We start from the raw sequence: 24,644 nt of genomic DNA, 5'->3' as shown, positions 1-24,644 counted from the left end.
CGCAAGTTCACATCATCTCCGTCCCGAATTCGAACTTTACAGGAAAACTCGGGCGAACCCGCCGATCCCGAACATCGGGGGGTTCGCCCATCACTACTAATCACTACAGAGCATGTATGCATATGACCACTGCAGCCAATCACTGGGCTCAGCATTTCTGCTCATGTAGATGTTCAAGCTCACTAATTGGCTGTTGGGGTCACATGCACTTTAGCTTTTATAAAAGTTGGGAGCAGCAGCGTAGAGGAATTGCTAGACCTGGGAAGGGTAGATAATGGGGTGTTTTTATTTTCTATGTCTACAACACTATAATATAAAACAAATTTCCGGACAAGCCCTTTAAATAAACCCTTGAGAAGATTTTAGTAGCAGCATGACTGAGAAAGTGTACAACATCCCTCTCTAGAGTCAATATTTTGCTTTTCATCTAATATGCGACGTCATTTAATTAATGGGCTCTATGCATTTTTATACCAGTAGTTTTGTCATTTTTTAACTACATCTAGGATTAATAGTCAACTTTTAAAATATCATTCTTGTAAAAGTCCAAATTTCAATCTTAGGAATCCAAAAAAAACGAAAATAAATGTAAATAGTGTAAAAGGAATCAGCGTGGGATGAAGGCTAACTGGTAATAACGAGGAACATTTCCAAATCCACTCATTAATGGTGTTAAGTCTATTTCTGCTATGTCCACAGGTGACCGGAGGCTGAAGTTCTGTAAAATCGTTGTGAAAAACAGAAAAAGCTCCATTCTTGCGAGACCTTCTCCAAGACAAATCCGTTTTCCTGGAGAGTAAAGAAATATTTGAGTAAATCAACGGTGCGTTTTCTGACTCCAAAACATTACAAGGTTTAGATCTCTTGCTAATGCAACAGTGCCAAAGATCAATGGATATCGGGGACAGGACTAGGGTTAGTCCGAACAGGGTGCAATGTTCTGCTTTTTCTTTTTTCCTAGTGTTTCCCTCAAAGAGAAGGACGAGGGGTGCATTTAGTTTTACTGCTGGATGTTGTGATGGGGATTTTTCTGTTTTGTGTTTGTCATATTGGAACAAAGCTTCTTTTGGGAAATAATGCAATTTTGATACAATTTTTGATTGGATCTCATCAATTGTAAGTGAAAATGTTTCTCACACTTCACGAAATAAAAATGATTTCAGATGCATTGCAATGAAACTATAGGATTTATTATAGGATCAAATTTTGTTTAAGGGATTATTTTATCCCATTAACAATAGTTATACTAATATAAAAGTCATTTTTAAGTACTATCATCCAGACTAGTAATCTCATGATTTAAATGCAAGTTTCATAAGATGAATTGGAGAATGTTAGCAAAATTTAAAAAAAAAAGGATTTTAGAGAAAGATATTCATATTAATGCAGTAAATGGTTTCAAGCAATTTATCAGATTAAAGAATTCTTCACCAATTTTGCTATAGTAGCGGAGTAACGCCAGGGGTTGCATCTCTAGGTTGCTTTAGATTTATTTTATTTGTTTTATTTAACAGTTTTCGCCTTTATCGCAACTTGATGGATGAACTTTCTGTAGGAAGATAGATCTTGTGCAAGCCAAGATAGTAGAGATGAGGGAATATCTTCGGCTCCTTCCTTATTCGCAAGCTATAGCTTTAACCCAAAAAGTTGCCGCAGGAACCTGGATACCCCAATAATCAGATGTTCGGCGCCACAGCTGCATGTGTTGCGCCTGTCTGACAGTCACAACTCATGCATGGAGAGCCCAACCAACATTTCCCACGGCAGCTTGTTCAGTAAGTGTAAGGGGTCTGCCAAAGCTACGTGATGTATCTCGCTCCCCTTGCCCGTGTTTGTGTTATGTATGTGTTGTAATGCTGCTACTGTATAATGTAATGAGTAAATATGTATGCTGTAAGGAAAGTGCCGTACTTAAGCTAGCCCAATAGATGGGGACACATAAACACAATAGTGTATATAGTTAACTAATAGGAGGGAAAGCCAGGAGCATTTTCTGTTTTTAGTCAGAAGTACCAGGGATCCCAAGGCATCCTGTAGGGCTTTGGAGCCTGGGACAGCCCAGTGACTCTGCAACGTTCACGTTAAGAGCCCAGTTGGTCCAGGGCCAGATAGTGGCAGAAGGTTACAGCAGAAGTGAGAGCAGCAGTGACAGCAGAAGTCACAGCAGAACAGAGGCACAGGTCACTCCAAGATGTGGCAGCTTACTTTATGGTCAGATGCCCTTATGTCTGGGTCAAAACGGACAGGGGAACTCATGAAAGTAGCTAAACCAGACAGGGAGGATGCTGCAGTACCGAATGGGTTGGTACGTCCCGGGAACAACTTGGGAGGAATGAGGGAAGACACAGGGAAAGTGAAGGATGCATACTATGTGGAACCTTATGACATAACTGTAACTGAAATGGACCTACTGTGCAGCGAAGCAAGTAAATTCTTAATTGTTGAGTTGGACCTGGACTCTGTGTCCTTTTGTGTAATAACGCCAGCAGCAATACTTCAGCTGCCCAGATGGGACCCTGACGGTGCAGAAGGTGTAGCTGAAGGTACGCTGAAAAGGGGACATTGTTTTCATGTGGCGGGAGGCCAGGGCACGTGTAAACAGATATTCTCAGCCACAACTCAGCCCTGGTGCTCCCTCACATAAGCGCTATAGCTTGCCAAATAAGGAGTGAGCAAAAGATATTCGCTTATCTCTCTAGATAGGTCCACCAGGATCTTCTCTACTGTTTTCTTGATAGTATCAAGCCAATGTGTTGCTGATTTTCCTTTTCACGTTGTTCCTTCCATTCTTTTCCAGTGATTGCTCTATTTGCATGATGTGTCCAAAGTAGGCAAGTAGTAGCCTGATGATCCTTGCTTTCAGTGACATATATGGAGAGATTTGTTCTAAAATTGATGTGTTTGTTTTTCTTGCAATCAATGGTATTGATAACATCATTTTTCCAGCCCTAGATTTCAAAGGCCTCAATTCTTTTGTGTTGTTTCTTTATTGTCCAGGTTCTGCATCCGTATGATACCACAGAAAAGGCCAAACTATGTATGAGCCATGTCTTTATTACCAATGAAAAGTTTCTCGATTTGTCGAACAGGGGGGTACTGTTGTGAATTTTGCTTTTGGGCTCCCTCCGGTGGTTGTAGGTGGTAATGCAGTTGTCCCTGGGCTCCAGTCCTGGACAGGTGTATCTGCTGATTGCAATTCTGACTGGGGTATTTAGGTTTACAGGACTCATTAGTCCTTGCCAGTTGTCAATGTTTCTTGGGAAGTGTTGGACCTCTGTCTGGCTTCTCCTGCTTAGCTGCCAATTCAGCAAAAATAAGTGTCTGTTTCTTATTCTATGGCACACACAAGCTGTGTGCTTGTTTTTTGATTGTATTCCTGCTCTGAGTGTAGGATTCTCTGGAGTTGCAGATATACGTTCCACGCCTTTAGTTAGATGGAGGAATTTTTGTATAATCTGCTGTGGATATTTTTGGAAGGGTTTTAATACTGAACACACAGTACTCTGTCCTATCCTTTCCTATTTTAGCTAGAGTGGCCTCTTTTGCTAAATCCTGTTTTCTACCTGTGTGTGTCTTTCCTCTCCTACTCACAGCCAATATTTGTGGGGGGCTGCCTATCCTTTGGGGCTCTGCTCTGAGGCAAGGTAGAATTCCTATTTCCATCTATAGGGGTATTTAGTCCTCCGGCTGTGACGAGGTGTCTAGGGTTTGTTAGGTACACCCCACGGCTACTTCTAGTTGCGGTGTTAAGATCAGGATTTGCGGTCAGTATAGTTACCACCTACTCCAGTGAAAGTTTTCATGCTGCTCCAAGGTCACCGGATCATAACAGTACAACTGGCCAATAATGAGTTAAATGCATCTCAGAAGAAGGGAAGAAAGGTGTTGAGCCATTTTTTTTTCTTCAGTCTGCTTTATCTTCTCTTCCCTCTTTATCTCTGGGTGGCTGAGTAGACTTGTGGCTGGCATGGATGTTCAGGAGTTGGCTTCTCGTGTAGACCAGCTTGCTGCTAGGGTACAGGGTATTTCTGATTATATTGTTCAGACCCCTGTTTTAGAACCCAAGATTCCTACTCCTGATTTGTTTTTTGGTGACAGGTTCAAATTTTTGAGTTTTAAAAACAACTGTAAACTGTTTTTTGCTTTGAGACCTCGATCCTCTGGTGATTCCATCCAGCAGGTTAAAATCGTCATCTCCCTGCTGCGTGGCGACCCGCAGGATTGGGTGTTTTTCCTGGAATCTGGGAATCCGACTTTGCTTAATGTAGACTCCTTTTTTCAGGCTTTAGGTTTATTATATGATGAACCTAATTCTGTGGATCAAGCTGAGAAGACCTTGTTGGCCCTGTCTCAGGGTCAAGAGGCGGCAGAATTGTATTGTCAGAAATTCAGAAAATTGTCTGTGTTAACTAAATGGAATAATGATGCTTTGGCGGCAATTTTCAGAAAGGGTCTTTCTGAATCCGTTAAAGATGTTATGGTGGGGTTTCCAACGCCTATCGGTCTGAGTGATTCTATGTCTCTGGCCATTCAGATTGACCGGCGCTTGCGAGAGCGCAGAACTGTGCGCGCTGTGGCGTTGTCCTCAGAGCAGATTCCTGAGCCAATGCAGTGTGATTGAATCCTTGTCGTTCCATTCTAGACAGAATTTTGACGTCAGAATAGGTTGTGTTACTATTGTGGCGATGCTTCTCATGTCATTTCAGTCTTCCCTAAGCGGACAAAGAGGATCGCTAGTTCATTTACCATCAGTACTGTACAACCTAAATTTCTGTTATCTGTGTCCTTGATCTGCTCATTGTCATCATTTTCTGTCATGGCGTTTGTGGATTCAGGCGCCGCCTTGAACTTAATGGACTTTGAGTTTGCCAGGCGTTGTGGTTTTCCCTTGCAGCCTTTGCAGAACCCTATTCCTTTAAGGGGCATTGATGCTACACCCTTGGCTAAAAATAAGCCCCAGTTTTGGGCACAGGTGACCATGCGCATGGCGCCATCCCATCAGGAAGATTGTCGATTTCTGGTGTTGCATAATTTGCATGATGCTATCGTGCTGGGTTTTCCATGGTTGCAGGTACATAATCCTGTGTTGGATTGGAAGTCCATGTCTGTGACTAGTTGAGGTTGTCAGGGGGTTCATAATGATGTTCCTTTGATGTCAATCTCCTCTTCTTCCTCTTCTGAAATTCCAGAGTTTTTGTCTGATTTTCAGGATGTATTCGATGAGCCCAAGTCCAGTTTCCTTCCACTGCACAGGGACTGCGATTGTGCTATTGACTTGATTCCAGGATGTAAGTTTCCTAAAGGTCGACTTTTCAACCTGTCTGTGCCTGAACATACTGCCATGCGGAGCTATATTAAGGAGTCTTTGGAGAAAGGGCATATTCGGCCATCTTCTCCACCGTTGGGAGCGGGGTTCTTTTTTGTTGCTAAAAATGATGGTTCCTTGAGACCCTGTATTGATTATCGCCTCTTGAATAAAATCACGGTCAAGTTTCAATACCCTTTACCTTTGCTTACCGATTTGTTTGCTAGGATTAAGAGAGCTAGTTGGTTTACGAAGATTGACCTTCGGGGGGCATATAATCCTGTTCATATTAAGCAGGGTGATGAATGGAAAACTGCGTTTAACACGCCCAAAGGCCATTTTGAATACCTTGTGATGCCATTCGGGCTCACTAATGCTCCATCTGTTTTTCAGTCCTTCATGCATGATATTTTCCGGACTTATATTGATAAGTTCTTGATTGTATATTTGGACGATATTTTGATTTTTTCCGATGATTGGGAGTCTCATGTGGAACAGGTCAGGATGGTATTTCAGATCCTTCGTGACAATGCCCTGTTTGTGAAAGGGTCTAAGTGTCTCTTTGGGGTGCAGAAGGTTTCTTTTTTGGGCTTTATTTTTTCTCCCTCGTCTATAGAGATGGATCCGGTTGAGGTTCAGGCCATTCATGATTGGATTCAGCCCACATCCATGAAGAGCCTTCAGAAATTTTTGGGTATTGCAAATTTTTATCGCCGTTTCATTGCTAATTTTTCCAGCGTGGTTACACTCTTGACCGATTTGGCGAAGAAAGGAGCTGATGTGGAGAATTGGTCCTCTGCGGCTGTCTCTGCCTTTCAGGAGCTTAAGCGTCGATTTACTTCTGCTCCGGTGTTGCGCCAACTGGATGTTTCTCTTCCATTTCAGGTTGAGGTTGACACTTCTGAGATTGGGGCAGGGGCCGTTTTGTCTCAGAGGGATCCTGTTGGTTCCTTAATGAAACCGTGTGCCTTCTTTTCCTGTAAGTTTTCGCCTGCTGAACGCAATTATGATGTCAGCAATCGGGAGTTGTTGGCTATGAAGTGGGCGTTTGAGGAGTGGCGACATTGGCTTGAGGGAGCTAAGGATCGTATTGTGGTCTTGACCGATCATAAGAATTTGATTTACCTCGAGTCTGCCAAATGGCTGAATCCTAGACAGGCTCGATGGTCCTTGTTTTTTTCCCGTTTTGATTTCGTGGTCTCGTACCTTCCGGGTTCTAAGAACGTTAAGGCTGATGCCCTCTCTAGGAGTTTTTTGCCTGATTCTCCTGAGGTCTTAGAACCGGTCGGTATTCTGAAAGAAGGGGTGGTCCTTTCTGCCATTTCCCCTGATTTACGACGGGCTCTTCAGGAATTTCAGGCTGACAAACCTGACCGCTGTCCTGTGGGGAAACTGTTTGTTCCTGACAGATGGACTAGTAGAGTGATTTCTGAGGTTCACTGTTCCGTGTTGGCCGGTCATCCTGGCATTTTTGGTACCAGAGACTTGGTTGGTAGGTCCTTTTGGTGGCCTTCTTTGTCGCGTGATGTGTGTTCTTTTGTGCAGTCTGTGGGACTTGTGCGCAGGCCAAGCCTTGTTGTTCCCGTGCTAGTGGGTTGCTTTTGCCATTGCCGGTCACTGAGAGGCCCTGGACTCATATTTCTATGGATTTTATTTCTGATCTTCCGGTTTCCCAGAGGATGTCGGTTATCTGGGTTGTTTGTGACCGGTTCTCTAAGATGGTTCATTTAGTGCCTTTGCCTAAATTGCCTTCCTCTTCGGATTTGGTTCCATTGTTTTTTCAGCATGTGGTCCGTTTGCATGGTATTCCGGAGAATATTGTGTCCGACAGAGGTTCCTAGATTGTATCTAGGTTTTGGCGGGCCTTTTGTGCTAGGCTGGGCATTGATTTGTCTTTTTCTTCTGCATTTCATCCTCAGACAAATGGTCAGACCGAGCGAACTAATCAGACTTTGGAGACTTATTTGAGATGCTTTGTGTCTGCTGATCAGGATGATTGGGTGGCTTTCTTGCCATTGGCCGAGTTTGCCCTTAATAATCGGGCTAGTTCGGCTACTTTGGTTTCGCCTTTCTTTTGTAATTTTGGTTTTCATCCTCATTTTTCTTCTGGGCAGGTTGAGCCTTCTGACTGATCTGGTGTGGATTCTGTGGTTGACAGGTTGCAGCAGATTTGGGCTCATGTGGTGGACAATTTTGTGTTGTCTCAGGAGGAGGCTCAATGTTTTGCTAACCGTCGTCGGTGTGTTGGTTCCCGGCTTCGGGTTGGGGATCTTGTCTGGTTGTCTTCCCGTCATGTTCCTATGAAGGTTTCTTCTCCTAAGTTTAAGCCTCGGTTTATTGGTCCTTATAGGATTTCTGAGATTATTAATCCGGTGTCTTTTCGACTGGCGCTTCCGGCCTCTTTTGCGATCCATAATGTCTTCCATAGATTTTTATTGCGGAAATATGTGGAGCCCGTTGTTCCCTCTGTTGATCCTCCGACCCCTGTGTTGGTTGATGGGGAGTTGGAATATGTTGTTGAGATGATTTTGGATTCCCATTTTTCGAGGCGGAAGCTTCAGTACCTTGTCAAATGGAAGGGTTATGGCCAGGAGGATAATTCTTGGGTTTTTGCCTCTGATGTCCATGCCGCTGATTTGGTTCGTGCCTTTCATCTGGCTCATCCTGATCGGCCTGGGGGCTCTGGTGAGGGTTCGGTGACCCCTTCTCAAGGGGGGGGTGGTACTGTTGTGAATTCTGCTTTTGGGCTCCCTCCGGTGGTTGTAGGTGGTAATGCAGTTGTCCCTGGGCTTCAGTCCTGGACAGGTGTATCTGCTTATTGCAATTCTGACTGGAGTATTTATGTTTGCAGGACTCATTAGTCCTTGCCAGTTGTCAATGTTTCTTGGGAAGTGTTGGACCTCTGCCTGGCTTCTCCTGCTTAGCTGCCAATTCAGCAAAGATAAGTGTCTGTTTCTTTTTCTATGGCACACAAGCTGTGTGCTTGTTTTTTTATTGTATTCCTGCTCTGAGTGTAGGATTCTCTGGAGCTGCAGATATACGTTCCACGTCTTTAGTTAGATGGAGGAATTTTTGTATAATCTGCTGTGGATATTTTTGGAAGGGTTTTAATACTGACCACACAGTACTCTGTCCTATCCTTTCCTATTTTAGCTAGAGTGGCCTCTTTTGCTAAATCCTGTTTTCTACCTGTGTGTGTCTTTCCTCTCCTACTCACAGCCAATATTTGTGGGGGGCTGCCTATCCTTTGGGGTTCTGCTCTGAGGCAAGGTAGAATTCCTATTTCCATCTATAGGGATATTTAGTCCTCTGGCTGTGACGAGGTGTCTAGGGTTTGTTAGGTACACCCCACGGCTACTTCTAGTTGCGGTGTTAAGATCAGGATTTGCGGTCAGTATAGTTACCACCTACTCCAGTGAAAGTTTTCATGCTGCTCCAAGGTTACCGGATCATAACAGTTAAGTTCACATATGCAATTGAGTTCGCAGCATGGTGCTGCTGACTTTTTTCATTAAACTTCACCTACTTCTGCATGCGTCCTGCATACCTAACTTTATCTTTGGGTACACAGGGACATGCGTTGTATGCGGATGCATCCGTGTACCAAATGTTAAAGATAGGAATGCAGGACACATGCAGCGCTAAGGAAAAAAGTCCGCAGCACCACGCTGCGGACTCAAACGCTAATGTGAACCCGGCCTTAATCCACCCTAAATTAATAGTACTACCCTCAACAACTTTAAAGTTCATGATGATTAATTCAAGCCTCACCATTGTTGCTTAACACTCTAATATCATGCCCTTACCTGATGAGAATGGCATGAATCCATCATTCCGAATGAATTTGCCGGTATCATCCAAGAAATGTCCCGGATTGAACTGATTCGGGTATTTAAACTGTTTCGGATCTCGTAGAACAGAACTGAGCACTGGGTAGATGGTTGTACCCTAGAAATAACAATCCAGTTACATAAACAGTGACTATCACAAACATCTATTCATCTCTATTTAATATCCTAAAACTATTGAGATGTATTGTAGTTATTCCTTATCCACATCGACAAGCATCTATTACTGAGCACAGAGAACAGCACCATTTTACCTGTGGAATAAGAAAATCTCTAAACTTCAAGTCTCGGATCACTTTACGGGGGATTCCCATTGGTATGAGATCAACGTATCTTTGAATCTCATGGATTACTGCATCCATATAGGGCATATGAGGACGATCCTCCACATTTGGAGCCCTGTCCCTTCCGATCACTTTGTCAATCTCTTGATGGATTCGTTCTGTAATGATGGAAGAAATTTGGGGTATAAACTTAACGGTTATTTGAACTAATTAAAGGCCATGGCAACCTTCCTCTTGAGTCACACTTCCAGTAGGAACATTGGCATGTGGCGAGGTCATCAATTACTGTAAAAGTGCCCAGTTTTGGCTGAATAAATTACTTTTTTTGTGCAAGCTTGAGTCAATTTTGAGAACATCAACCAGTGCATTTCAAAGTGTACAACAGATATGAATGAACAGGCTACTGGCTACCAATATTCTAGCAAAAGGTACTACTAAAAGTTCTACTAATTTTTCTATAAAAAACCATCAAAATGTTAAACCAAAAAAAAATCATTGTATTCACCTTTCTCGTCCCTCCTTGTCACACATATCTGGTTCTCAAGGCATCTTCAGATCACCTATGCCAGCACTGAAATTCCCGGGTGTCTAATGCTGGGAGGGCTCTGTGCAAGCACACAAAAGGTCAAGGAATTATAATGTTATGGCATGCCCAGCGACCTTGTGCGTACCTACGCAAAACTCCCCCAGACGCCCTTAAGGAAGTCCAGTTCCAACCTGAAAAATTTTGGGATTTCAGTGCGAGCTTTAGAAATGGTCTGCACATCTATACTGGTTAGTATCTCAAGGACTTTACTAACCTTCAACATCTGGATGCTTGAGAAGAATCATCAGTCCATAACGCAGCGTTGTGCTGACAGTTTCTGTCCCAGCGCCAAACAAATCAAATGCAGTATTGACAATGGCTTCCATGTGAAACTCAGTATCAGGTTTGCCTTTTTCCTGTGGAAACAAATATAAATCTTAAACAATAGATGACTATAAAAACAATTTCTTGAGAAATCTATAATGTTGGAGAGCCCATTCATATTAGATAAAACTTGAACAAAATGGCCAAATTTGACCATAACTAATGATTGTGGGCTGGTTTTGGTGAAACGGGTGATCATTAATTTCAACCGACAATCACCCTATGAATATTTGTTATCATCATTCAAAACATTGATCAAAGGTGTTGGATTTTTTTAGGCAATGATCCACACTGGAGACATCATGGGCAAAAAAATTTATGGAGACATATATTGGACAATATTATCAGTCTACCCGTGCATAGCTCAAGGTTGACAACCATCCAGAAGTTCATGATCAAGCTCTTAAAACTTATTTCCCTGTATTCAAAAATAAATTGATGCGTTTGTTATTTTGTTGTAATTGGAGAAATTTGTTCCGATTAATATGACTGTAATTATCATTTACAGGTTACTCTGAACGCTGCTAATGTCGTCATATTAGAATTATGGGCTGTAGAAAAAAATCATTTATAAATTTAATGATTTAATATGGATTTTCACTGTTGGTTATCTGTGATTTTCATTACGTGGTGCAAAAAAGAAAAAAGAAAAAATCAAGTTTACCACACTGGTGTAGCCTTCATATAGTTTAGACCAAGTAATGTGCCCAATTGTCAAGGTTAGATTCGGCATTATCCTGGGCAATATTTTGTATATCGATATCTTGGTCAAGGTTAGGAGAATTCTTGGTGCTCTTTCCACACTCCCCACATAAACACTTTATAATCCAGGACTTTGGCCATGTGCCCATCCAGTGCTCCCTCTCCCAGGTTCCTAAGTACAATCTATGGAATGACCTTACCTGTTCCATCTTAATAAGGAAACAGTCAATAAAATCCCGAGGATCATTGGGGTCTAAAGTTTCCTTATGCATTTCCACATGTTTTGCAATAACTTCCTGAATGCCATCAGTGGCATTAAAAAGTTTATGATGAGGCCCAGGCATCTTTGCTACAATTTTTGGGTAGACATTGTACATCTGAAAGAAATTAAAGTAGTAAAGTCATAGCTTGTAGAGGTTTCCATTAACATCTTTCAGGACTGGAAGTAAATCCTTCCTTACCTGTCCCCAAACAGAGCTAACACCTTTAAAAATTTCATTCAGGAGGCCTAAAATCTTCAGAAATTCTTTGTCCTCATATTCAAATCGATCTCCAAATACCACTGAACAGATGACATTAGAGACCGCTTTGGCAAAGAAGAACGTTGGATCCAATGGTTGGGCTGTCATGGGAGAAGAGGCAATTATATTTAGGACTTTATTTTGTTCTAGTTTTTGAGGACTTGCAGCAGGGTGTGTGATGGCTGCCATGAACAGAACATTACAGAATGGTACCAAAATATTCCAATTTGCAGAAAATGATGGAGTAAAGGTTCCTCTTCTAGAAAGTAGATAGTAGCAGAAGAGCTGTATGTCGAGTTTTTTCTGTGTGTATCCTGTCTCTATCTTACCTTATGCAGATTCTGTTAAAATATAGCTGTCAACCCACTCACTCTCTAATTATTAGTGTTGAGCGATACCGTCCGATACTTGAAAGTATTGGTATCGGATAGTATCGGCCGATACCCGAAAAATATCGGATATCGCCGATACCGATATCCGATACCAATACAAGTCAATGGGACATCAAGTATCGGAAGGTATTCTCATGGTTCCCAGGGTCTGAAGGAGAGGAAACTCTCCTTCAGGCCCTGGGATCCATAGGGAAGTGTAAAATAAAGAATTAAAATAAAAAAATTGATATGCTCACCTCTCCGGCGGCCCCTGGACATCATGCGGCTAACCGGGTGGCTTCTTTGTTTAAAATACGCGCCTTTAGGACCTGGGAATGACGTCCCGGGTTCTGATTGGTCGCGTGCCGCCCATGTGACCGGCACGCGACCAATCAGAAGCCGCGACGTCATTCTCATTCACAAAAACTCCTAATTCTAGGATTTGAGGACCTGCAAATGACGTCACGGCTTCTGATTGGTCGCGTGCCGGTCACATGGGCGGCACGCGACCAATCAGAACCCGGGACGTCATTCCCAGGTCCTAAAGGCGCGTATTTTAAACAAAGAAGCCACCCGGTTAGCCGCATGATGTCCAGGGGCCGCCGGAGAGGTGAGCATATCAATTTTTTTTATTTTAATTCTTTATTTTACACTTCCCTGTTGATCCGATACCGATACCCGATATCACAAAAATATCGGATCTCGGTATCGGAATTCCGATACCGCAAGTATCGGCCTTCCGATACCGCAAGTATCGGCCGATACCCAATACTTGCGGTATCGGAATGCTCAACACTACTAATTATAATAAGTTGGCTCTGCTCATTCTGTCCCAGTCTACACAGCAAATCTAATAAGTGAGCTATAGACAATAGGGTGTATCAGATTGTTAAATCTGCTTTAGTAGGGTATCTGGAAACTATTTCAAGTTTTTTTACTTGAATTGTCATATAAAAATATAAATACTTTTTAACATATTATATCTATTATTGTTAGGTGTCGGATTCCCGCCGCTGCACGGGGAATCTCGAACCATGTCCGCTGCGGTCTCCCAATCTCCTCCAGCTGCTGTAGAGCCTGCTCAGTAGAGATGTCGGTCCCAGTGTCTGGCTGAAGCTGATACTGTGCAGCTGGTTACTCCTGTCCTTCCAGGCTCAGCCATTGTAACCAGTGTTGATCAGCGGCGAGCAGGCGTCCCTGGGACAAAGTCCTGCTTTTCTTCTTCTGAGCATGCCCAAGGATCGACCTCTCATTGGAGGTTGGGACTCACATGCTTAGGTCCTGTAACAGCTCCTATTGGACAACTAGGGAGGTCCTGGAGAGCTTCCGCTATAAAAGGTTCGCATGGCTGCACGGCCATGCGCTAGTATAAACTTAGTAACGTGTGTGTGTGGATGTATGCCTGTCGATGGATGAAAGCTCCAAATCATTCCCATCTCTGATGTTGTTGACTGCTCTCGAATGGTGGAAGCTACCTAGCACCTGACAGTGCTATTCCGCACAGCTAGCACATGATACAGCTTCTGATAGCAGTGACCGCCAATGCGGCACCGTGCACTAATAGAGCGCTTTCCTGGCCCAAGTGTGGGTGGTTAGTGGCATCCACCAGAGCAGCACTGCACGCACTCTTCTGCATTAAATTATTATTTCTGTTTATCTCTGACACCCCAGTTGCGGTGTCGAGCGCAAGAGGTCTAGAAGAACCCTTTCCCTTTGTCTTGGGACAGAGTTCTGTGACTCCTTGCTTGCGCTCTTTGTGCGATACCACGGCCTTGTGACACAACAAGGTTCGCTTCCTTCATACCGGGTGAAGCTAACCCATGTGTGTATCCACATTATACCGCCATACAGTCCGTCATTACTCAGCAGCAGGCTCCATCTCTCCACGGTGGACCCCGGGCTGCGAACGCACCTTATACCATCCTTCTAATTATTTGGTGCGTTTCGCTAGCCCTAACAATTATAGAACAATTTTCTTCTAAGCATGTTTTCTTTAGTGGTGCATATTTTGATGTTGCTCTCACCTTTGCTCTTTCGAAATTCTTCCACAAGAAATTGGGCCTCTTCTTGAATTCTGTGTTCAATGCTTTTTTTACCCATTCCAAAGTTCCTTAATGTCATCAGAGAAAAACGGCGCAGCTGTCTCCAGCGCTCACCATTACTGCCTATCACCCCTGCAAAAGTAAATAGTCAAATCAAGGACTTAGGGCAACTGTAAGAAAGCAATCATAGAGAATGTGTCCTCTGAAAATTAAATATTGTTTAAATTAGAATGTTAAATGTATTTTTATTACCGTATCACAATATCTATTAAAAACTAATTTAGAAATTTAGCAATTTTCACACTTGCCACTTTGGATATCTTAGATTCTAATTGCCTGTTAATTTAGTAAATCCAAAAGTACATTAGCAGCAATAGACTCCCTTAGGCCCTATCACTTGTATTGAAGCATCTAATGAGCACGAGCAAAGGTTATTTCGTAGGGAGGGGAATCAGGGAAGCTGTGATTTCACATACAGTATTTTCAAAATGTTGGATCATGTGTTATCAGCTGTATATAGAGGTGTTACCTATCATTGTAATCCTGCTCGTGATGATAATGACCCTGCTGAAAGCTATAAATGAAAGCACATGAATTATGAGTCTAAAATAGTCTAAAATAGCCCTTGTGGTTAGTGTGAAACCTAAAAGATTACCAAATTAATTTGTTTTAAACAGATTGCGAATTTGTAAAAAGTTTCACACATTTTTTAACCCCTTAGTGACAGAGCCAATTTGGTACTTAATGACCAAGCCGATTTTTGCAATTCTGACCACTGTCAATTTATGAGGTTATAACTCTGGAACGCTTCAACGGATCCCGCTGATTCTGAGATTGTTTTTTCGTGACATATTGTACTTCATGTTAGTGGTAACATTTCTTCGATATTACTTGCGATTATTTATTAAAAAAACGGAAATATGGCGAAAATTTTGAAAATTTAGCAATTTTCAAAATTTGAATTTTTATTCCCTTACATCAAAGAGATATGTCACACAAAATGGTCAACAAATAACATTTCCCATATGTCTACTTTACATCAGCACAATTTTGGAATAAAATTTTTTTTTTATTAAGGAGTTATAAGGGTTAAAATTTGACCAGCAATTTTTTATTTTTACAGCAAAATTTACAAAACCATTTTTTTTAGGGACCACCTCACATTTGAAGTCAGTTTGAGGGGTCTATGTGGCAGAAAATGCCCAAAATTGACACCATTCTAAAAACTGCACCCCTCAAGGTGCGCAAAACCACATTCAAGAAGTTTATTAACCCTTCAGTTGCTGCACAGGAACTGAAGCAATGTGGAAGGAAAAAATGAACATTTTACTTTTTTTCACAAACATTTTACTTCAGAACCAATTTTTTTTATTTTCACAAGTGTAAAAAACGAAAATGAACCACATAATTTGTTTTGCAATTTGTCCGGAGAATGCCGATACCCCATATGTGGGGAAGGACCACTGTTTGGGTGCACAGTAGAGCTCAGAAGGGAAGGAGCGCCATTTGGCTTTTTCAACATAGAATTCCCTGGAATTGAGATCGGACACCATGTCGCGTTTGGAGAGCCGCTGATGTGCCTAAACAGTGGAAACCCCCCACAAGTGACACCATTTTGGAAACTAGACCCCCTAAGGAACTTATCTAGGTGTGTGGTCAACACTTTGAACACCCAAGTGCTTCACACAAGTTTATAACGTAGAGCCGAAAAAATTAAAAATAATTTTTTTTTCACAAAAATGATCTTTTCACCCCCAATTTTTTATTTTACCAAGGGTAGCAAGACAAATTGGACCCCAAAAGTTGTTGAGCAATTTGTTCTGAGTATGTCGATACCCCGTATGTGGGGGTAAACCTCTGTTTGGGCGCACTGTAGAGCTTGGAAGGGAAGGAGCGCCGTTTGAATTTTTAATCTCTTAATTGTGAGAGCGGACGCCATTTTGGGTTTGTAGATGTGCCTAACAGCAGAAACCCCCCACAACTGACCCCGTTTTGGAAACTACACCCCTCAACGATTTTAATCAGGGGTATATTGAGCAATTTGAACCCACATGTATGACACAGAGTTTGATAACATTAGGTCGTCATATTGAAAAAATTCATTTTTTTCCACGAGAATCTTGTTTTAGACCTGAATGTCTCACTTTTTCAGAAATAACATCAAAAAGTGGACCCCACAATTCGTTACCCACTTTATTATGAGCGCAGCGATATCCCATATGTAGTCAAAAAGTTCTGTTTGGACAAATGGCAGGGCTTGGACAGAAAGGGGCACAATGTGACAAATTTGGCTTTATTTGAAATTGAAGATCCAGGACCCATTCAAAGCTTCTAGAGACATTGATCAAAAAAGAAAATCCTTCCAGGAATTATTACTCACAGAGGGAGGCATGCTCCTAAAACACAATGGCTGACTATAAAATTGGTCTTGCTAACAAAACAGTTGTCCCGCATTTGCGTATATTGTAGCAGGAAGAATAAACTGTACTGGAATGAAGGGCAAAATGTGTAGGAAAATGCAGCCAACTATGTGGCAAAGCGGAGTTTGTTCCAAAGATGAAAGAACACCATCAGGGCTAGAATGGCAGACACTTTCAGAGACTGGTCGTACAACGTCCTTTTAGCTCCATCAATCCCTATATGAGAGACGAATGTGCCAATAGACGTGGTACACCATAGCAAGCTCCCACCCGCCAAGGTCAGAACCGCTATATGCACAAAACAACCAGTTCTCTATAGAAAGTATTGTCTGGTACCAGAGGTTCAGCAAGAACCATAAAGTAAAGCCTATAGTGTATAAGTACGGAACTTCCTAATTTTTTTAGAAATCCTACAATAAAATGATCATGCCCGTATCATCAACATAAATATAAGTAATATAAATGGAAGCCAAAGTTTTGTGTAGCAAGAGTCATAAAGCAGTCAAAGTTAGATAAATGGTCAAAAATGTTTGTGAGTAATCAAGTCCTAGAATTCATTTTCAGATGATTTCACTTTTCAAGATCATTTCTGGGGTCCACATTCTAACGCTTATTGACATAGGTACGTGGACGAGAATTTGTTGGAATAGTAGTTTGGTATGGGATTGATCGAGTCATAGAATTTTCAGATGACCTGACTTTGCAAGAACATTTGTGGGGTCCACACTCTAGAGCGTACAGACGTGGGTACGTGGACGAGAATTTATTGGGATAGTAGTTTGGTATGGGATTGATCAAGTTCTGGAATTAATTGTGAAATGGGGTAAAATGGGATCTACTAATTAAAATATTATTTATCAATTGTTCCAAATTGTACTACTGGGGCCACTAAGCAGAAAATAAAAATTATTGAAAAAAAGCAAACTAATAATTGTAGGTGGTGTGGTAGGTCTCAAAACAGGGGGAGATACAAAGGCCTGGTTGGGATGGGCATGTGGGGCAATAGAATCGGGGATCACTCCGCCTGCCATGCTTTCTGCAAACTCGGCACCTTTTTTGAGGATACCTTTGGGTGGGAGTGACAGGGACAGGGTGAGGAAAATGGCGTTCTGACAGTCTCCGGGAATCCTCAGAGTCGAAGGCTTCCCCCGGTGCCATGGACACAAATATGAGGCTCTCTACTACTTTTTCCTGAAAGTGCAGGAAAGTTAGCGGTCCTTGAGATTTTTTATATAGGACAAAGCTGTTGTAGGTGGCAGTCTGAAATAGATAGATTCCCACCTTTTTATACCACGCCCTGGTCTTCCTCTTGACCAGGTATGGTTGCAGAACCTGGTCTGACAGGTCTACGCCACCCATATGTCTGTTATAGTCTGTGACGCAGACTGGTTTTTCTTTGTCCCTGGTGGCACCCCTCTCTCTGACCGTCACAGTGGTGTCCGTATGCAGTGTGGAAAGCATATAGACGTCCTTCCTGTCTTTCCACTTCACTGCAAGAAGTTGGTAGCTTGCAAGTGAAAATGACGCCCCCCTCTCCAAACGTCTGGACACCAACTGTGACGGAAACCCCACTCTGTTTTTCCTCACTGTCCCACAGGCCCCTGTATTTGCAGCATGGAGGGATTTGTATAGGGGGATACTCGTGTAATAGTTATCGGTATACACGTGGTACCCTTGATTGAGAAAGGGCGTCATTAGCTCCCAGACAATTTTGCCTGGGATACCAATTGTCTGGGGGCAGTTTGGGGGGTTTATTTGGCGGTCCCTACCTTCATAAATTAGGAAGGTGGACGTGTACCCTGATGAGCTCTCGCAAGCTTTGTATAATTTTACGCCGTATTTGGCTCTCTTGGAGGGAATAAATTGGCGGAATAATAGACGGGCCTTGTAGCTCATCAAGGACTCGTCGACTGCCATATTTTGCTCTGGGGTATAGGAATTTAGAAAGGAAGTTTTTAGGAGAGAAATTAGGGGTCTTAATTTATTTAGCCGATCGTAGTTGGGGTCAGTTCTTGGGAGAGCTTGGGAATTGTCACTGAAGTGGAGGAATCTCATCAGGGCTTCGTAACGGGCTCGGGACATGATGGCTGCAAATACAGGGGTGCAGTGGACAGCTTTTGTTGCCCAGTAAGAGCGGAGAGTGGTTTTTTTTTACTATACCCATATTCAGGGTGAGGTCTAAGAATTTCTTTATTTCAGGGACATTTGTGGGGATCCAGGAACGGGAATGAAAGGCAGTGGGTTTTTGGGAAATATATTGCCGGGCATATAGGTTAGTTTGGTGGACGATTAATTGCAGGACTTCGGGGCTAATGAAAATTTCAAAAAAATCAATGGGGGTAAAATTGGCGACATCTACTTTTATTCCAGGGACTGCAGAAAAAGGGGGAATTTGAGGGGAAATTGAGGTGTCATTATACCACAGCGGTGGGGGGACTGCGGTACTTGGTCCTGCCTCTGAAGCTTCAGCAGTGACGACCGACTCCGCTACCACCGGGCTGGGGGATCCCGTGGAGGAAGAGTCGTCATCACTGTCTGAAAACTGCTCAACTTCAGGGGCAGAATCTGTTTCGCTGCCGGAGCAAAGCAGGCTGTAAGCTTGCTCCGCGCTAAAAGTTCTGCGGGCCATTTTATCTAATTCCTACCCTAACCCTAACCCTAAAAAATTTTTTTTTTTTTAAATTATAATTTTTTTTTTCTTTTTTTTTTTATAATCCTCTGCTGATGATGCAGGGATTACGGAGAACGGGGGTGGGTAAATTGGATGCTGGCGGAGGCAGATATTATGTTTTTTGTAACTGACAGGGCAGCACTTGAACTGTAGTCTCTCTCTCTTCTCTCCTAGAACAACTACAAGGAGAGAAGAGAAAGGTACAGCCCAAGTGCTGCCATGTTTATCAAATATTAGGGGTTTTGATCACTGTAATTGGACATATTACAGTAATCAAAACCCAGCAGCCAATGAGAAAATTCTCATAGGTTGCTGGGTCTCTGCTGGCAGATCATGGCAGGCGCACTGCGCATGCGCCCGCCATTTTCTTGCAGCAGAGAAGAAGAAGGGGGGCCAGGAGCGTGGGCTGAGGACCGGGGACCATGGACTGAGGACCGGGGACCGGGGACAGGAGCACTGATGTGCAGGTGGTATGGTGGGGGGCTCGGGGGCTCTATTTCTCTCCCTTCTGATGTGCGATCACATCAGAGGGGAGAGAAATGCAAAGCATTTTTTTTTTCACAAACTATTTGCAGCGATCACAACCCCGGGGGTCTGTAAAGACCCTCGGGATTGCGATCGCTCCAGGGGTCGGTAAAAACCGACCCCAATACACCAGGGGAAGCTAGGTTTTGGCGGGCGCATCTGCACTTGCGCCCGCCATTTTAGAGCCCGCACCGGAAGGAGGAGGGTCGGGGACCGGGGGGGCACCTTCACCGGTACATTAGGTACCGTGGGGGGCTTGGGGGACCCTATTTCTCTCCCCTCTAATGTCCGATCACAGTAGAGGGGAGAGAAACACAATGCAAATCGCGTTTTTTTTTTTTTTTTGCGATCGCCGGTAATTAACCGATCGCAAATGCGGGGTGGGTAAAAAACCCCCCGAATCATGTTCTCTGGGGACCCCGGAGAAAATCGGACTCTGGGGGGCGCTATACACTTTTTCCACAGCGCCGTTAATTAACGGCACTGTGGTTTAAGTACCCTTAGCGGCCGCCGTTAAAAGGCGTATCGGCGGTCGCTAAGGGGTTAAGAAATAGATTTAACACAAAAAACCTTTTTTTTTTTTTTTTTTTTTAAAAAGGTCATTTTCTGATTATACATTCTTGTTATTATTTGCATTTAGAGGATAAAAAATTCTTAAATAATTTAGCTTAATATTAAAGGGAATTAGTCACCTCATTTTTCGCATATAAGCTGTGGCCACTGCCATTAGAGGCTTATCTGCAGCATTCTGTAATGCTGGAGATAAGCCCCCGATGTCACCTGAAAGATAAGAAAAACGAGTTAGATTATACTCACCTGGGCGGGCGGGCGGTCCAGTCCGATGGGCGTTGCTGGTCCGAGTCTGGCGCCTCCAATCTTCATGCGATAACATCCTCTTCCTTGATTCTGTTGCGGCTCCTGCACAGGCATACTCTGTCTGCCCTGTTGACGGCAGCGTAAAGTACTGCAGTGCGCAGGCGCTGGGCATCTTTGTACTTTCCCGGTGCCTACGCACTGCAGTACTTGGCTCTGCCCTCAACAGGGCAGACAGAGTACGCCTGCGCAGGAGCCGCAACAGAATCAAGGAAGAGGACGTCATCGCATGAAGAAGGGAGGCGCTGGACCCGAACCTGCGACACCCATCGGACCGGACCGCACAGGACCGCCCCCCCCCCCCCGGGTGAGTATAATCTAACTCGTTTTTCTTATCTTTCAGGTTACATTGGGGACTTATTTACAGCCCTAATGGCAGTGGTAGCAACTTATATGCGAAAAATGAGGTGACAGATTCCCTTTAATATTAAAAACAAACCTTGCATATAAATCTTTGAGACTGAAATTATCTGCACCAGGAGTATACAAAGGTAATAATAGCAGTTTATTCTTATCAATACATCACAGTGGATAAAATGTAAGCTGTTTAATTCATTATTGGTGAGGTAAATAAATAGAAAAAAATATAGTCTTCCATTTTTTTGTCTACCATATTATCATTTCCTTATTTTATGCGTTTTTATTAATTTTTCTGTCAACAAAATGTATTCATTAACCTTGATGCTTTTGGAGGACCTTGGTTTCTTTGTAGATCACTATCTATATACCAGCTAGGTATGTTTAACTCCTGAAAGTTGCATTGTTTCATAGAAAACATACATTCACAAAGCAGAAGACCTGTTTATCGGAAGCTTCTCCCTGCCCCCACTCCTCTTTTCCCTTTGAGTGACAGGTCACTCCCTAAACTGACATGTAGGGAGAGATCTATGACTCAAGTGGAAAAGGGCAGGGAGAACCGAAATCTCGGAGTAGTCACCTAAGTGTCTTTGGTTCCACCCAGCTTTTAAGTGAATGTTTAATCTGTTGTTAATATCAATGATTCTCCTATATACTTGGGTTTTGGTTTGTGATATGTTATATAAGCAATATATAGAAGTAGCTCTTACCGTGCCCTCCAGAACTTATCCTGTCCAGCAGTGGCATGTGTCCCCTGGCACCAAAGTCCTCTGCATTGTCAATGAGAGCCTCCTTCACTGCGTCATAACTGCACAGCACCACAACCGGATCCATTCCCATGTGGAGCGTGTATACCGGCCCATACTTCTCACTCAGCTAGAGAAAGAGAAGTAAACAGGTCAATTCCATATTCCACCATGAAATATTTGTCAAACATGAATTAATTACATCAGCAATCCACCATTCGCAATAGGTGATATTACAGCTCACCTCCTCTTATCTACTATATAATTGTCTAAGGGTCACTTCCGGGGTCTAAAGGTACCTTCACACTGAGCAACTTTAGAACGATAACGATAGCGATCCGTGACGTTGCAGCGTCCTGGATAGCGATATCGTTGTGTTTGACATGCAGCAGCGATCAGGATCCTGCTGTGACATCGCTGGTCGGAGCTAGAAGGCCAGCACCTTATTTCGTCGCTGGATCACCCGCTCACATCGCTGAATCGGCGTGTGTGACGCCGATCCAGCGATGTCTTCACTTGTAACCAGGGTAAACATCGGGTTACTAAGTGCAGGGCCGCGCTTAGTAACCCAATATTTACCCTGGTTACCATTGTAAATGTAAAAGAAAAAAAAACTACATACTTACATTCCGGTGTCTGTCGCGTCCCCCGGCGTCAGCTTCCCTGCACTGTGTCCACGCCGGCCGGCCGTAAAGCAGAGCACAGCGGTGACTTCACCGCTGTGCTTTACGGCCGGCGCTTACACAGTGCAGGGAAGCTGACGCCGGGGGATGCGACAGACACCGGAATGTAAGTATGTAGCGTTTTTTTTCTTTTACATTTACAATGGTAACCAGGGTAAACATCGGGTTACTAAGCGCGGCCCTGCGCTTAGTAACCCGATGTTTACCCTGGTTACCCAGGGACTTCGGCATCGTTGGTCGCTGGAGAGCTGTCTGTGTGACAGCTCTCCAGCGACCACACAACGACTAAACAGCGACGCTGCAGTGATCGGCATCGTTGTCTATATCGCTGCAGCGTGGCTTAATGTTACGGTACCTTAAGGGTCACTTTGTTTTTATTCCATTCAGTTTAGAAAATAAATCTGCTGATGTAATCTGGAAACAGTCACCAGCTGCCGATGACAGATCGATGATTGTCTTTTTCGTTGTCTTTGCTTAGCACTTTCAGTACATATATTAGCATATTTCTGCTATGAATAAGTAGTATATAAGATTGCATTTTTTACATTTTAAGTTGGATCATATCTTTACATAGGAAGTGAACAGAAAAATTAGACTTTGGGTTCTCAATGTTCTTTACAAGTTATTCCTAGCATCCCAACATCCTGAAGGATTTCCAAAGAATAGTTGATCAGTGGAGCTCCGAGCAGATGGACCGCCATCTATCCCGAGATCGATGCTCTGAAATGTCCTTCTGGAATAGAGCAGATATCATTTTTTTCTCTTTAAGATTGCTGAAATGGGGCATATCAGAGCCTTGTTCTTGGTATAAGTTGACGTCCCAATGGGTGAACCCTACACATCGATTAGTTAACTTATCACATATCTTGTGGTTAAGTTATAGTGTTAGGAGTTGTGAATAATCTTTTAAATCAATTACATTTTATCTGTTTAAAGCTCCCAATTTCTTTTGTAGTGATTAATTCTTTTGGCCTCGGAATAAGGCAAGGAAACTATTTAAGCCACCTGAGACCATGATGTGAATACAACAATTGCACCCTCTATATTTACGCACTTCCCACTCTTTTTTTGCAAACAGTCAGAAGTCTCAATGTGTCCTATGTAGCTTTTTACCCAATCACATCAATAACAAGTAACTTCACTTGCCATTAACTTTAATTTAAGGCATCTTGCACAAGAGCGCCCCCCTTTTTTTTCTGTCACTCTAGACATCTACAACAATTCTTTAACTTTCTATTTCATAACATATTTATTACCTTGATCATTGTTGATACATGATCTTGAATGATTTAAACTTACCTTACTCAGTGACTTAAATACTTCTTTACCATCGATTTGAAGAATATTTCCCAGGATGGGCAATGGTGTTGGCCCAGGTGGCAATTTACCTTTACCCCTTGCTTTCTTGGCTTGCATGATGCTTAGAAGAAGGAATATCACACAAGCTATCAGTAACAGAGTTGTTACTCCGAAGATGTCCATTTTGACAATGCTCTCTAGAATTAATTGGAGCATTAGGTGTATCATCACTATTTATAGAACCGATCGCTCAAGAGGGTTGTATTTGGCAGACTTGATGCCAGGTTACCTAACAGCCACCTTCATACTTATTTCTCTGATAGGTGAACTCAGCCATTTGTGTAGGATCCAATGACACTGCCAAAACAGATAAACGTGTGGTAGGAATGTGACTCATTGTAAGTGGAAGGATTAACGAAAACTTAATTAACCAGTTTCTAGAAGTCTGGAAGCATTTTCATAGTTAAAAACAGTACATTTGTTTTGGATTTATATTATCTTCATAAATCAGTATTTCTATACTAAAATGTTAGAATTTGGTTAATTAACTTTTTTTCAGAGATGTATTACTCTAAATTGTTATTTTATATATATAGGCTTAAGGCTCCTATGAAGATTTACAAGTCTCCATGGTGACAGACTACAAACAAAGACTGTGTAGTCTGATACAGCAGTCAGACTTGATTTTGTATTCTCCCTATTTTGTCCAAGTTTACATTCAGCACATTAAAGGGGTTCTCCAAAATGTATTAAAATAGCCCCCGGCTAGTAATTCAAACAGTAGCTCTTCTTAGTCACATGCCAGGACAGGCTACAGGCTGGAGAAGCACAGCTGTGTCTCAACTGACAGAGGAGCTCTATGGTACGCATGTGTAACGGAGCTGCCAGAGAAGTGACAGAAGAAGAAACAAAACTTCTCCTTGGGTGATTGAGCACAGAGGACTGAGATTGGATTTTGCTAAGCAGATGTTGATATTTTCTTTTCCTGAAACCCAATGAATGTGACAGTGTGGGAAAATGATTTAGCAGCATGTTGAGACTAATTGCTGATTGACAGATTTTGGATCATTTTAGGATTGAATAAGTC

General features: G+C 42.8%; 1 protein-coding gene across 1 annotated transcript; it reads right to left on the bottom strand.

The window, feature by feature from the left end:
• Nucleotides 1-263: 263 nt before the first annotated feature.
• On the bottom strand, nucleotides 264-23,878 carry LOC138661797 (cytochrome P450 2G1-like). Its single transcript, XM_069746722.1, has 9 exons — nucleotides 23,558-23,878; nucleotides 21,540-21,705; nucleotides 13,966-14,115; nucleotides 11,511-11,671; nucleotides 11,250-11,426; nucleotides 10,238-10,379; nucleotides 9,408-9,595; nucleotides 9,112-9,253; nucleotides 264-789 (listed from the first exon to the last, which is right to left on the bottom strand). Exons 1-9 carry the CDS (start codon nucleotides 23,783-23,785, stop codon nucleotides 608-610), a joined length of 1,536 nt encoding a protein of 511 aa, XP_069602823.1. The 5' UTR covers nucleotides 23,786-23,878; the 3' UTR covers nucleotides 264-607.
• Between the last annotated feature and the right edge of the window lie 766 nt (nucleotides 23,879-24,644).

The sequence above is a fragment of the Ranitomeya imitator genome, chromosome 2, assembly GCF_032444005.1.
Source record: "Ranitomeya imitator isolate aRanImi1 chromosome 2, aRanImi1.pri, whole genome shotgun sequence".
In the NCBI taxonomy this organism is placed as follows: domain Eukaryota; kingdom Metazoa; phylum Chordata; class Amphibia; order Anura; family Dendrobatidae; genus Ranitomeya; species Ranitomeya imitator.
Note: the sequence above shows the minus strand (reverse complement) of the source record. Positions and strands in the feature narration are given on the sequence as shown.

Excerpts from the sequence above, each read along its gene's own strand:
- LOC138661797 (XM_069746722.1), bottom strand. The coding sequence starts at position 23,785 with ATGATACACCTAATGCTCCAATTAATTCTAGAGAGCATTGTCAAAATG. Across the intron at positions 21,706-23,557 it reads TATTTAAGTCACTGAGTAAG|CTGAGTGAGAAGTATGGGCC; the intron begins GTAAGTTTAAAT and ends CTCTTTCTCTAG. Across the intron at positions 790-9,111 it reads ATTCATGCCATTCTCATCAG|GAAAACGGATTTGTCTTGGA; the intron begins GTAAGGGCATGA and ends TTTACTCTCCAG.